Consider the following 13,858-nt stretch of genomic DNA (forward strand, 5'->3'; position numbering starts at 1 on the left):
CTGTGACCTCATATTCAAAATGGCCGATAAGCCGCCGCGTGTGATGTCAGTGCTCAGAAGTTAAAGCAGCTGGAGGAAGCGGAGAGAGCAGACTCAGAGACGAGGACGTCCTCGATCAGATCCGACTCCTGCCTGTGAGCTCTCAAACGTCCACCCAGAGACTGAAGAGAGCTCCAAATCTGTCCCAATCCGTCCACAGTTAGTTTGGGCATAACTGTGACAGACCTGAAGAGCTCCACTCCATAAACACCTGGAGTCAAACGTCCTCTGGTTGGACGGTTTCCAGGGTCCCTCTGCAGCCTGACGCAGGGCAAAGCTCATGTTTGGATGATTTCATCACTTCAGAAATTCCCTGAGCTGATAAAATCTGGATCTGCAGCGAGAGCAAACACACTCTTCATCCAGGTGTTTTTTATTTTTCTTACAAACCAAATTAACAAGCAGCCTCAGCCTCAGTCTTCTGTGTGATTAAAGCCAGCACCACACACAGTGGCAGCGTGCTTCTGTTCTTCTGCGTCAGAAAACATGTGAAATAGTGTAGAAATATGGACGTGTGTTTATTTTCATACATAACAACGTGAAAATTCATCTGGGACCAAAATCCTCTAGTTCACAAAGAGCAGCCACAGGTGAGGCTCACAGCTGCCCTCTGATTGGTTCCTCAGTAAGGTGGCTCCAGGTGTGTGCTGTCAGGGTGGCAGGATGTTCCCGTGGCCATCAGCACGTCGTGATGAACGAAGACGTCCCGGCTGCCGAACAGACTGGAGCTGCTGGAGCTGACGCCGCCCACGAAGGGCAGGTAGGAGTGGTGGAGGATGGGCAGCTGCACGGACAGACGCCGCCGCACGCTGAGGGACAAACAGCAGAAATCATTTACCACGTTACACACTGGGAAGAACCCACTAACACAATGTCCCCTTTCATCTGTGTTAAATATATTTTTTGGTGAAACGTGGAAGCAGCTGTTTGGTTTGAACTCACTGTTCAGGAGAGTTGATGTCGTCCTGAGGCTTCCTCTCCGGGTTTCTGTCCTCGGCACAGACCTGAGCTTCATGAGTCCACGTCACAGGTCGGACTTCACCTGCTGAGACAGAGACACAGGTGAGACATTCAGTGATGGTCTCAGTCTGATAACAGAGGCTGGATTGCAGATACATCATTGTTGTGTTTACTGTTGTTTGTTGTTGTCGTCACATGAAGCATCTCACACTGTGTCGTCTCAGAGAGCTGCATGGTGACTGCTTCTATTTCTACATCCAGCTGCAAAGAGGACACAACAGACACAACCACAGTGTTATTATGTTAGGATGTAAAAACCAAACGGACAGTGTGGACAGGTCAGTCCATGTGACCAGCGAGGCGTCTCAGCACCTCAGAGGATCAGTTCTACAGCCGTACCAACGTTTGTGTGTCCTCACCTGTGCAGTTTGACTCTGCAGCTGCTGGTTTAACCTCAGCTGCTCTTCGTCTTCGTCCTCTGCAGCTTCACCGTGCAGCTCGCTCGGCTGCTGCTGCAGCTCGCTGCCGTTCCACCACAAGTGGAAAATCTACAAAATAAAGAACAAGCCAGAGGTTGAGTTCTCTGAGTATTCAAAACTGAAGTTTAAAAAGAATGAAAAATCCCCGAGCGTCGCACTGACCGCTGGTCCAAAGAGCCAGCTCAGGATGCAGATGTTACAGCAGAGAATGAGGACGCTGCTCAGACAGAACTGGACAGGAGGATTGTGGGATGTCAGCAGTGATCCTGACACTCCTGACACACTGAACAGCGTCACAGCAAACACACTCAGAGTCAGGGGTTTCCTGCTGACAGCAGGACGGTCCACCTGGACAGAGCTGATGTTCCAGGCCAGGAAACATCCAAGACCCTGAAGAAAAGACACAGGGTTTCATTAAAGCCAAACAGGGTCCCCACATCCCAGAGGAACGTCCCAGAGTCCTGGCTCCGGTGCAGCGCGGGCTCTGCTGTGTCAGCACTGACCAGCAGAGGGCCTTTGTATCCGTAGACAGCAGTGAGCCACAGCTCTGTGTCCACGCCGCTGCAGTGCTCAGAGTACGGCCGGACGACGACGCCTTCGTCAGCAGCATCACGCTGAGAAAATAAAGAAAAAGCAGGTCAGCTGATCACCGCAGCGTTCTGCTGCTTTCACTGGTTTCTAAAGTCCTCGCTGTCCTCATTGTCCTCACTGTCCTCACTGTCTTTTTAAACCTCAGTGTATCTGATAAATAATAATGATGTGTCCGGGCCACGCTGGTCTCACACTCACACCGCTGGTGTTGTTAATGTTTGTGTCTCTCCACATTAAGACCACAGTTCCCATCAGCCCTTTCACTTTCTCTTTCCCCTAAAAGGATGAACGTGTCACCAGTAACTGGTTAAGCTGTGTTCACTCTGAAAGAACAGCGCCCTCTTCCTGTTCCGTGCTGTAAACTGGTTTTGGATGATCTGAGATCCGCCTGCTCATCGTCACCTCGAAGCGATGCTGCAGCACCACCCGCCTGAGGGGGTCCAGGATTTGCCAGGATGTTAAAACAAACACATCTAGCAGGAACATCCCGAGTACGACACGTGGTCCCGCGTGCAGACGAGTCTGCTGCTGGAAACACAGACACAGTGACGACAACTTTACACAACACAACGTAAAACAATTCAAATGAAAACTTACAGCTGCATTTTAACATCTGGGCCAAAGACTTTCAGGGTGGTGGTGATGGTGGTGGTTTACCTCCTGCTTGCTGCTGCACAGTGAATACACTCTCCAGGCTCTGGTGAACAGCACAGCGAAGCCCACGGTGTGTCCCACTGAGAGAGTCCACAGACGGACCTGAGAGACCAGATGAATCCGTGAATAAACAGCACAGGAAGTGGATTTCCTCCTGAACGCAGACAGTGAAATCATAGCAGGTGTAGCTCATCAATACTGTCCTGTCCTTGGCCTCTAAACACTATAGCTTCAGATTATGGATTCTGTTGTTTGTGGATAAATACATGTTTTAAAAAATGCATCTGGTTGAACTCACAGAGCAGAGAACCTCAAAGGTCCGGTCAGACACCGAGGCTCCGTCCAGACCAGAGAGCAGGACCGAGGAGGAGGAGAGCAGGATGCCCAGCAGGAGCAGCTGGTCCTGGGATCCACTGCTCGACCTCAGCAGCCTGGAGGCGCACAGAGCGGAGAGTAACAACAACAACAACATGTGACACGCTCCACAAAGATCTGACAGTGGACGTTCATGGACAGAGGTGGTACCAGTGTTTGCGGTGGATGGTGATGAAGCACAGGATGATCAGAGCCATGACGATGGTCACGGCTGAGGCCGATGACACGATGCCATACAGGAGGAGGTTCACACGACGATGCTGCACACGCACCAGGGTCCGGTCTCTGGCTGGTCCTGGACCTGCAGGAGCACAGAGACATTCAGCAGTGTAACTGATCCAGGGCTGCAGCTGGTTATTACTCTCATCATTATTCAGATTTATTTAAAAAGTCGGATTCTGACCAACAATTTAAAACAATAAAACTTCAGGTAAACTGGAAGCAGCAAATCATCACTGTGGAGAACATCCTGCCGCCGACTTTAGATTTCAAATTAAAGTCACAGCACATGATGCTTTCAGTTATTCATTTCAAAATAAAAGGCCAAGAGTGAGTTTAGTTTCTGACCTTTGAACTTCAGCAGGTGGTTCATGAGTCGGAGCTGGTGAGTGGCTGTAGTGAAGTCACCCACCAACACACCACTGCTGCCTGGACACACACACACACACACACGGTGCTGAACATCTGAATGTGAATGTGAACACCTTTACAGAGCGGCTGCATGTGATTTACTTCACCTTGAAACTGGATCAGCTCGATCGCCGTCATTCTCTCCTCGTTCCGAAAGAAAACAGGTCCCTGAAAAAACACAACTACAATATCACTGTTAGTACTGGTACCATTTACATTTACTGTTCCCAGTGTTAAATCTCAGATAGTTTTCATACTGTGAACAGGTGTTTACATGTTCTCTACATGTTCTTACAGTGACCCCTTCGAAGCGTGTGCTCCTCACGGCCTCCAGCAGCATCCTCTGAACCTCCTCCTCTCCCACCGTCACGTTTCTCTGAACGCTGTGTTTCTCTCGGTGCCTCACGGCCTCCATCACCTGACTCAGAGCTCTGGCGGCGACCCAAACTGCGTCGTAGGCGAAGGCGTGGAGCGGGCTGAAAGGCGACCCCTCCTGGATCAGCTGTCTGAGGTAGGCGTCCTGGTAGTCCCGAGGAGTCTGCAGGACAGGGTCACCATTAAAACACTTCAAACAAAGCAGGTCAGACCTGATAGAGTCAGTCTGTCCTTCCTCACACACTCAGCTGATCGCTTTACTGAACAGAGATCATATTTTCTGACCTGTCCAGAGACTCCAGGTGTGTTTGTGCTGCTGAGCTGTCTGACCTGCAGCCTGATGGACCCGTCAGCTGCCGTCAGGAGGCTGTTGGCCGAACAGCCGGAAACCTGCCCCCCCAGCCTCCATCCAGCTGTTCCTTCATCAATGACGACCCACTGGTACCGAGCTCCAAACAGGTTCAGTCTGTACGCCTGAGAGCAGTCACACAGAGGAAACGCATCACGCCCGCTCACAGTTCATGTGATGGATTTCATTCACAGACCCACAGACCTGCCTTCATGATTCTAACCCAGATGTAAACACGCCTCAGTGAGCAGCCTACACTGTGAATGGATACACTGCTGTTCCATCGTATAACGTTCCCTTCTGTGTGATGATTTGAACAAACGCGGTTCGCTGAGTCAATGTTTTTCCCAAAATGCTGTTCCCAGTTTTCATCGCACAGAAGCAGCTCGAACATGTTCACCATTAAAAAACACGATGCAGGCTTCAGTTGCTGTTCAGGTCACGGTCTCAGGTACGTACACAGCAGAAAACCTCGGAGGCAGAATCCTCTTCAAACTGTCCGATGATGATCCGCACATCACGATGCTGCAGAGACAACATCACGTTCATTTTAATCATTTTAAACTCAGCTTTGAACGAACTGGGCTAAATGTACTGGAACATGAATCAGTATCTGGAGTCAGTCACATGTCTTTGTCCTGCTGATGGTGTGATCTGCTCTGCTGGTCCTTCAGTACCTTCAGCTTCCTCAGGCTGTCACAGACGTCATCAGAGAGACTCTCTGTGGAAACCACCTGAACTTCAGCCTCCAGCAGCTGTCTGATCAGATCCGTCTTCATCTGGAGGAACAAAGAAAAGCAGATGTGACGCCAGACAAATACATGTAAGGCAGCGTGATTTTGGCCTGATGGTGGTGTCAGAGGAAAGGTCAGGAGGTCAACATCACCATGAACATCCCTGCAGCGTTTCAGCTTCACCTGTGAGAATCTGGGTTTTTCCTGTGTGACGATGCCGACTCTGGTCCACTTGTAGCGCTGCAGCAGCTTGACGGTGGCCTGGTTCAGAGCTCGGTCTGACGGCATCGTGCTGAACAAATTCCCGTACCACTTCCTGTTGGACAGGCCGGGGGACATGGCTGCAAAAGACACCTGGAACATCACAGGACATGTAACCAGCTAACTGCTATGTGCTGTCTTTAAACCAGCATCCTGAGGTGGCCTGTGGAGGTGAAGCTGAACTGCATTTCCTTCCAGAAACATCATCCAGAAGCAGAGCTGCTGCTGTAACTCAGTGTTCTTACACAACGTATGAATGAATGAAGTCCCTCTCTGAGTTAGTGCATCACATTATGTTTCCTGGGTCACTTTAAGTCACCTCAGATGAAAACAACCGTACCTGCACCAGGTTGAGGGCTGGCAGAGAGCGAGCAGTGAACAGGGTCACAGATGGACACACCCCTCCGAACAACAGCAGGTACTTTGGCCCCGCCCACATGGTGTCAAACAGAGCTTTGAGTGATGGAGCAGGGTCACACTGAAGAACATGATGAAAACATGAAATGGAGGAAACGTTAACGGAGATGACGACGATGCAGCTTCGATGAGGATCAGAGGCAGCAGACTCACTGAGGATGGAGCTTGTGCTGATGTAAAAAACTGAGGTGTGACACCAACCTGCGAGTCCAGCAGCTGCAGCTGGATCTCATAGTTTCCCAGTGGTGGTGGTTGTTTCTTCAGGTCTTGCAGAGCCAGTCTTACAGCCGGACCCACGCCTGCCGTCAGGTTCTCCCTCCCTGACCCGGACGGCGTCATCCACAGCACAGGCAGAGGGTGGCGGACCTGAGCCAGCACCGGGCCGACCAGCAGCCAGCAGACCAGCAGCAACCTGAACGGCTCCACCCGTCCACAGCGCTCCATTCTCTGCTCCGACTACAGACACTTTTCCTCTCTGCCTGATGCTCTGCTCTGAGCCTCCTGCAGGGAAACCCTAATCCTCTTGTGCTGTAAGCAGCTGACGCCTGAGGAGGCCGACTGAGGAGATAAAAGGATCAACATCAACACAGATGGCACCAGGATCCTGAGCTCTCACACAGGAGGAAACGACAGGCTGTTTGATCAGTTAACTGACAGGAAATGATGATAACGACCTGTTTATTCTGACAACTGAATAAATGCTGTCATAAATATTTGAGGAAACTGCCAAATGTTTGGAAGATCCTCCAGGTACAGGTGAGGCTGACAGGTGTCAGATCACCAAAGTCATGGCAGTTCATCCTGAGGGGAACATGAACATCAGTCCATCCCACAGATGTTTCAGTGTGAGACAGTGTTGGACAGTCAGTACGTCCCACAGAGGACAGGTGAGATTTTTAAAGATGACTTTACTTTTAATTTAATAAGTACAGCTGATTAATAAAGAACCTGGACGCAGTATCAGGGTTAAACTCATAAAACTTCTCAGACTTCAGCGACACACAAACCTTGTTTTAATGTATGAACATATTACAACAGACAGAAAACCAAGGTCAGGTCAAAGACCTGTGATCTGTGTGGAACTGAAACCTTTACAGACAAAAAGCAGATGGCATCTGATGAAAAACCCAGACTGAACACAGAAAGGCAGATTCTGAAAAGACTTAAATTGGTGGTTCCTGTTTTAGCCCATTAGCTAATCCATCGCGTCAACTTTTAGATTCCTTCGGCTGTTTGCTTCTGACCACAGCTGTCATGTGCTTATGTTTGTCTGATTTTTAAAATCATACCTCATTAGTCGGAGAGTTTACACTGTGACGGAGTGATGGAGAGATCATCACAGGCAGAGCTGAAAACTGTTCTTCAAACATAATAACACCAAAACTGTCACTTACATCAAGCAGCAAACAAAACAACCTCAACTCAAGGTCCACTTACTCACCTGATCCGGAGCTTTTGACTGCATCACTCAGTCTTTGTTAGCAGCTGTTATCAAAAACCTGAGCAAGCAAGCGACTGGACCTGGAGTTGAGATTGTAAGGCTAAATAAGTCAGTGTTCCCCAACAATAACAATAAGAAGAAGAGCTGCTGGCTGTGATGGATCATCTCTCTGCAAATAATTTGAAGTCTCTTCTCAGAGAAACAAACTGAAGCCACTGAACCAAACTGCTGCTCCTGTGCTTTAAGTTTCCACTGAGAGTTCACTTCATGCTCCTTCACAGTGTTTCAGTCGCCTTTATGTCCAGTTTGTAGAGATCAGCTCTGTCATTTAGCGGCCTCTCTGGACCGTCCAGTCTGACGGCTGGATCCCTTTCCTCTGGCGCCTCCGCCCACTCCACCTCCTCCTCTCTTCCTCCTGTGTCCTGGTCTCTGTCCGGTGAAACCTCCACCCTCCTCCCTGTTAGTGGACTGAGCCCACAGGGCGTCGTATCGGCCTGGTGCCTGGTATCCGGGCTGGTTGCTGTCCAGGGGCTCTCTGGAAAGGAGGATCCAGATGGCGGGCAGGTTCCTGCTCACTGTCAGGCTGTCGAGGCCAGCGGCGGGCTCCAGTGGCTCCCACACCTCCACCACGGTGCTGTACAGCAGCCTGGTGAGCTGGTGGAGCCCCTTCATGCGCCGCTTCACAATCTCAGCACAAGTGATGGCTTTGGAGACGCCCTTACCGCTCGCAGTGAAGATGATCTGTTTGCAGAGCGGGCGGCCTGGTGCTTCCTGTTGTTCCTCCACAGCCATGCCTCCCTCCTCAGGCGTGGGTCGTCCCTCCTCTTCAGCTGCTCGGGGTTTGGCCTCCATACGGCTCAGGGCGTAGCGCAGCAGGTTGCGGATCTTGCTGCCGTCTTTGACACGGACCTCTGGCGTGTCAGGGGGGAGACTGGTGAACGGACAGACAGATGGTTGTTCCACTGTCCGAGCCTTCCTGTAGTTCTCCATCTGCAGACACATGGAGGACAGACAGATGTTACCAATTAAAACTATTAACAAAAGGATTTTAATTTATTTGAACAACAAAATCATGAACTTGAACTGAGGATTTCTTTTGTTTGTTAATTCTAACAACGTTTTGTTTTTATTTTTTATTTGCACAACAGAATCAAGGCTGTTGGGAACCACTCAGCTGCACAAACCCTGTCCCTCTGCCACAGGGAGGCGCCAAATCATCAGATTAGAAATCATCAGACTCTGCTTCTCTGCAGCAGGTGACACTGAAGGTCTGTATGTAAATCCTGAATGATGACATTAGACAGGGCAAGAAGAAAGTGTCCATCTCCTCTATCACAGAACCGTTTCTCCATCAACCTGACCAGACAGGAGCCATGTATGTACTGACCTCCGCAGACAACACGCACATCATACACAACACCAGAAGACACACAACATTTCTCCTGTGTATCGCAAAGCATTTAAACCTGAAAGAACATTAATGGTTGGAAGAATTTTTGAGTCTCTTCGAACATGCTCGGGATATAACTGATTTCCCTCCACGGTGATTTAACGTGTAAACATCTACAGTGAGCTCCATGTTTCTATCAATCATTCAGACGTTTGGTGAAGTCTACCGTTAGTAAGCTAGCTCATCATCTGTACAAACGGAAACCAATAGCGTTAGGTGTGATGAATGTATGCCGAAATATGGAAGGCTTCGTATTGATTCAGTCGCTTGTTTTGTAATGTTCTGCCATGAGTCTATGTTCACCTGAGACGAGGAAAAGATTAAATCGATGGTATTCCCAAAGGAAATCGGCGCGATCTTCTTCTGACTGTAACAGACATTGTGAGGCTCGACACACGTCACGCCGATAAAGGAGGGCGAAACCAAACTTTAGTTACCGACCAGTCGAACAGAGATGTTCAATAACTGACAGAAAACTACAGCGATTTGTTATTAGCTGTGTTTGCAAGTGCGACTAAGCTTCATGCTCACAGCCTCGGTTTATCTTCACGGCATCAGCTGGATGCAAAAACACCAGAGTCATAATAAACTTCAACTCCTGTGTTATATTACTGCCTAAAATATATGAATTAAAAGTTCATAATCTTACCATAGGATTTGGTTTTTTTGGTCACTTAACTCTCCACATGTTTACCTCTCCTGATAGACTTTACGTCGCCGTAAAACGATGAAAACTATCGTAAACTGTCGTAGTTCCTCTGTAGGTCGGTTGTTTCTGAACAGCAGCTTATCACAACACCTGAGCGGGAAATGAGCAGGAGGAGACACAACACATGTACGGTTTATTTGGTTTTTGTTTGTTTATTTGAGATTATTATATTATATATTATTTCATCTGAAAAACCACGACATTAAAAAAAGAAGAATTATTAGCAGTGAGCGTTCCCTTTCTTCAGCCACAGGGGGCAGCAGAGAACCCGCTCCTGCTCAGAGAAAATGGCGAAGAAGATACCTCGCGCGAGAGCGACGTTGTACAGGCCATACAAAGGTGAGCTTTATGCATTGTTCGAAATGTTTTCACAATGTATTTTTAATTTCCACAAGAGAAAAGACTTTTAGATTTTGACTAATTCCTGAAACTTTCCAATGGGATTCATTGGACCTGGAAAAAGTCCCGATGTGTTTCTCTGAATGTATTTCGGGAGCTCACCTGTACCTGCCGCCGCCCGGTTAGCTCAGTTGGTAGAGCATGTTTCTCACGGTCGTAGGTTTGCGCCCCCCTCCGGACGGCACCACCTCCCATGGGCTCACCACCTGTGGGAGGTGCCGTAGGACTTCGGTGCATTGTGGACTCAGATAAGCGGCAGATGATGATGACATGACTTGTACCTGCCGTCAACACGCGCACGCGCACACACCAGAGTTAATTTTTTTAAATTAAATAATTGAATAGTTTGGTCTATAAAATGTCAAGAAGTAATGAAAAAAAATCCTAATTTTTAATTTATTTTTTATTTTTACAATAGCAGTGATTCAAAGTCCAAAATTACTACTTGCTTGTTTTTTTCCAACCAGTGATCCAGAAGATGAAGTTCAGTTTACTACCACAAATGCCAAGAAAGCAGCAAATCCTTACATATGTGTAAGTAGAACCACAGAATGCAAGAAAAAGACTTAAACACGTGGTTATCAGAATAGTTTGGTATATATATATATATATATATATATATATATATATTCTTTTTATTGACTAATTGTTGCGGCTTTAGTTGGAACTCACTTTCTCTAGTGATTTTTTCTCATTCTGATGTTCTTGCTGTGTTCTTATAATTTCCTCATTTAAAACTATAATTACCCAGAAAAAGGACGACGTGTTGAATGATCAGAGGGCAGCCCATCAAAGAAAGGTTAGATGTAGAAATACCTAAAATAATTAGTCACACTTGATTTAAACTATAACCGGATCAGTCATTCGCTTATGCAGTTAGTCCAGCGATTCACAATAATATTTAACAATATTTAAGTGTAAAAATGCCCAAATTTCTCTCATTGCTGCTTCTTCACTGGAGATTTGCTGCTTGTATTTGTGGCTAACCATTACAGAGTCAGTATCTTTGGGTTTTGGACGACTGGTCAAACAAACAAAGCAAGTCAATGTAAATCAGTTAAATGCGGTGGTGGAAGAAGCACTGAGCCAAGCACTGACCGACCAACCCTTAGTCTGATTACCTTTCAGCCATGACCAGCTAAAACGATAAAATACACAATGATCTGTGGGGCTGCGAGGTGATTAATGGGGTAGACCAGAAGAAATAGAAAGTATTTCTACACAACTTTGGCATCTGTGTGTGTGTGTGTATGTGTGTGTGTGTGTGATTGTGTGTGTGCGTGTTTTCTTTGGGGACTGATTTTCTTTGTCTTTTTCCATCAAACCATCTGGGAAATTTCGATGGAAATCTACTCCATTAATAACTCACAGACATCTGTTTGAGGTCACACACCAAAAACTGCTGCTTTAATCAGTGCATTGTATGCTTTTTATATGAAATCTTAAAAATTCAAAAGTAACTATGGGTTTCAGATAAATGTATTGGAGTAAGCTGAACAATATTTTGCCTCTGAAATGTTGTGAAGTATAAAGTAAGATAAGATGGAAATAATCATGTAAAATGCCTCAAAATAAAGTGCAGTAATTAGTAAATGTACTTAGTTTCTTTCCATCACTGATTATTTGAGAGGACAATGTGCAGATTAATGAGTAATGAAGAAAACTTTTTTTTTGTCATAGCAGGAAAAGCACAGGTGGAATAACATAGTTCTGACATTTAGTGGAGAAATCTTCTTTTTAAAAATGTTTTAGCTAAGCTGACAGAGTTCATTGATCAACAGACAAAAAGTCTAAATGAGCTAGAGTTGGATTAGGATCTCTTTGGCCTAAAAATAAAATAAAACAACATTACAGCGTCTGCAGCCGTTCTCTCTTTAACACACACAGTTTAATTGCTAATAGATGGAACGCAGCAGACAATGGCTCTGTTTCACACCGACAAAACCTGAAACCATGTTCCCACAGTGGAAAATAAAAAGACTCACACAGAAACACACTCAGAGTCCAGCTGGCAGAGCCACCGAGTCTCAGGTGTTGGCTGCAGATGAGCACTTAAGCTTTACCAAGGAAATTAAAGTGTGTCCCAGACAGATGCCTCTGAGTCCAACAGCAGAATCAGAACACCATCAGCAGTGACGTGGTCAGAAGTTACAGCATCTTGGTCAATAATAATGTTTAGCTGAAGCAAGTAGCCAGTCGATTGATTGAAATTTATTAGGGAGTAATAATAAGAATTGATTAATTCTTCAGTTTATTGTTTCAGCTTCAGCCGCTGATACAATCACTATTATGTGAAAACAGAAATAGTTCTGTGTTCAAGATTCATCAGGTTAAATTTCTGGTGACATGTTTAAGTGAGTGTTTTACGTTTTGGTGGTTTAAGCTAAATCTGAAAAAAAAAATGTTAGTGCAAAAGTACAAAGTCCCACTAACTAACTAACTAAAGACCCAGGACCTCAGTGTTTACTGACGTAGAGCACATGAATAAATACCCTTTATTTCACACTCGCTGAACTGGAGTCAGACATCTGTATCTGTAAGTGTAAAAGGAGATTAAATGAATGTCTTTTAGTTGGCTGGACCTTTTCCACAGCCCCATTCATCACTATCAGGCGCTGCATTGGCCAGCTGGTAAATTGAATCTGGTAAAATGACTCGTAGTCTGTAGCTTGTAACACTTTGCTAATTAGTTGTTTACCCCAAAATCATTTTAACAGAGGTGAAAGTTACTGCTGCAGCTGTAAAATGCTGCCGTGGTTTGGTGAATCTGGAAACCCTTCAGGCTGGACTGATGCCTGACACAAAGAATCCGTTACGAACACTCCCACTGGGCTGTTTATCACCACACCAACAGTTCCTCCCTTTGTTCTGATGAATTCCACAAAATGTTGGAGACCTTCCTTTGAGCTGACTCTGCTGCATGTCGACATGTTGGCCAAAAGTTCTTCACCTTCTTCTCCTCTGACTATAAAAAACCTTGGCAGAACCATCACTTTGGCGGTTTGTTGGAAATCTGTCTTCAAATTCTCAGGAAATCTGGACCTAATGGTCCTTTATGTAAGCAGCGTTTCCTATCCATCCTGGGTTTTATACTCTGGCCTGCCTCCCTCTGTGCTGTCAGCTGACTCACTGAGAAGAAAACGTATAAAGGAAAAGTTTCACCAAAACACAAAGGCAGACTGAGCCGAGCTCGCAGCTCTGTGAGGCTGTACTGTGAAGGTAGACATGCTCACAATGACCATGCTAACATGCTGATGTTTTGCAGGTGTAACGTTATTCATCTCAGTTTAGCTTGTTAGCATACAAACATTTGCTAATTAGCAGTAAACATTAAGTCCAGCTGAGGCTGATGGGAATGTGTTTAATCAGAATCAGAGTCTGAAAAACTTTATTAATCCCCATAGGGAAATTCTTTTATGTGCAAACTCCCAATTGAAAATGAAGAAAATTGCACAGAGAAATGTGTACATAAGAGAAAAATGTTTCTAGAATAAATAAAATTAAATGAGTGTAGTGAAAAGAAAGTAATCCAACGTGTTAAAGAAAAATAACAAAAAGTGCCAAAAGATAAGAAAAAGTAGAAAGAAGTGGAAGAAAATGGGGAGCTACCGTAACAGCCGGCACATGTAGTGATGCATGCACACTATTGAGTTTTGCAGCTTAAGAGTTGGACAAATTAAAATGTTGACCTGATGATGGCGCTGGAGGAAATCTCAGAGGATCGTCTGTAGGATTCATCACCTGAGAACCCTGGATGTTCGTTCAGAACTTCAGAACAATCCTTCCAGTAATTGTTGAGATGTGTCGGTGTGAGACAAAATGGTGGACTGACTGACCAACAGACTGACGGCATGGTTAAAACGCTCAGGCTCGCAGTTCATCTGCTCTGACTGTCTCAAGCATCTTGGTCAGCCACTGGAACTGGTAAATCCTGATTTCACCAGAAACGGCTGAAGCCCTGGTGGGTCTGAGGTGGGACAAGCAGTCGCAGTAAG

The 13,858-nt window shown here is 46.2% G+C and overlaps 2 protein-coding genes across 2 annotated transcripts; both read right to left on the bottom strand.

Annotated features, from left to right (window-relative positions):
- Positions 1–475: 475 nt before the first annotated feature.
- On the bottom strand, positions 476–6,308 carry LOC121186042 (gamma-aminobutyric acid type B receptor subunit 2-like). Its single transcript, XM_041044633.1, has 19 exons — positions 6,066–6,308; positions 5,788–5,925; positions 5,370–5,540; positions 5,130–5,231; positions 4,912–4,977; positions 4,389–4,577; positions 4,024–4,266; positions 3,836–3,896; positions 3,666–3,746; positions 3,249–3,399; positions 3,022–3,154; positions 2,727–2,825; positions 2,472–2,594; positions 1,982–2,092; positions 1,641–1,868; positions 1,419–1,547; positions 1,173–1,260; positions 982–1,081; positions 476–848 (listed from the first exon to the last, which is right to left on the bottom strand). The coding sequence occupies exons 1-19, from the start codon at positions 6,306–6,308 to the stop codon at positions 662–664; spliced, it is 2,643 nt and encodes an 880-aa protein (XP_040900567.1). The 3' UTR covers positions 476–661.
- A 552-nt stretch (positions 6,309–6,860) lies between these two features.
- rpp25l (ribonuclease P/MRP 25 subunit-like) lies at positions 6,861–9,500 on the bottom strand. Its single transcript, XM_041044631.1, has 2 exons — positions 9,405–9,500; positions 6,861–8,295 (listed from the first exon to the last, which is right to left on the bottom strand). Exons 1-2 carry the CDS (start codon positions 9,405–9,407, stop codon positions 7,630–7,632), a joined length of 669 nt encoding a protein of 222 aa, XP_040900565.1. The 5' UTR covers positions 9,408–9,500; the 3' UTR covers positions 6,861–7,629.
- Positions 9,501–13,858: the final 4,358 nt, after the last annotated feature.

Source organism: Toxotes jaculatrix, chromosome 8, assembly GCF_017976425.1.
Source record: "Toxotes jaculatrix isolate fToxJac2 chromosome 8, fToxJac2.pri, whole genome shotgun sequence".
NCBI classification, from domain to species: domain Eukaryota; kingdom Metazoa; phylum Chordata; class Actinopteri; family Toxotidae; genus Toxotes; species Toxotes jaculatrix.